Source organism: Plectropomus leopardus, unplaced genomic scaffold, assembly GCF_008729295.1.
Source record: "Plectropomus leopardus isolate mb unplaced genomic scaffold, YSFRI_Pleo_2.0 unplaced_scaffold93910, whole genome shotgun sequence".
Taxonomy (NCBI): Eukaryota; Metazoa; Chordata; class Actinopteri; order Perciformes; family Serranidae; genus Plectropomus; species Plectropomus leopardus.
The window spans coordinates 1-731 of record NW_024703573.1 but is presented as its reverse complement, the minus strand read 5'-3'; the positions used below and the strand labels follow the sequence as shown (position 1 = coordinate 731).

The 731-nt window shown below is 37.1% G+C and overlaps 1 protein-coding gene across 1 annotated transcript; it reads left to right on the top strand.

The window, feature by feature from the left end:
- Positions 1-8: 8 nt before the first annotated feature.
- LOC121940771 (putative olfactory receptor 13C6) lies at positions 9-726 on the top strand (the record flags this gene model as incomplete). Its single annotated transcript, XM_042483468.1, has 1 exon — positions 9-726. A coding segment is annotated over exon 1 (718 nt), but the record flags the coding sequence as incomplete, so codon positions are not given.
- Between the last annotated feature and the right edge of the window lie 5 nt (positions 727-731).

Below are 731 nucleotides of genomic sequence, written 5' to 3'. Positions count from 1 at the left end.
TTCTCACCATGATGGATAATGTCTCTGTAATAACAGTGTTTGTTCTTTCAGGTTTAAATGAAACAAAAAACCACAGAATTGTTCTTTTCTCTCTCACTTTACTGTGCTACTGTTTCATTGTGCTCGTAAATGTTTCTCTTATTGTGACCATCATTTTGGATAAAAACCTGCATGAACCGATGTATATTCTACTATGTGCATTTTGCTTGAATGGACTTTATGGGACTACAGGATTCTACCCAAAGTTCCTCTGGGATCTGCTGTCTCCTGTTCATGTTATCTCTTATGCTGGATGCCACGTTCAAGCTCTAGTAATGTATTCATTTGCCTGCAGTGATCTGTCTATTCTTGCAGTCATGGCATATGACAGATATGTGGCTATATGCCGACCCCTGGAGTATCACTCTATTATGTCAAAGCCAAGACTCCTAAAGTTAGTGTGTTTCTCCTGGTTAGGACCTTTTTGCATCATAGGCACAAATATTATTCTAACATCTAGATTAAAGTTATGCAGCCCATTCATCGCCAGACTGTTTTGTGTAAATTGGATTATTGTTTCACTTGCTTGTTTCCCAGCTGACACTATTGTTAACAACATAGTTGCATATGTTACAATAATCATTTATGTATTCCATGGTTTTTTTATAGTTTGGTCCTATATGTATCTCATCAAAACATGTGTGAATTCCAAAGAAAACAGAGGGAAGTTCATGCAAACATGTGTGCCACAT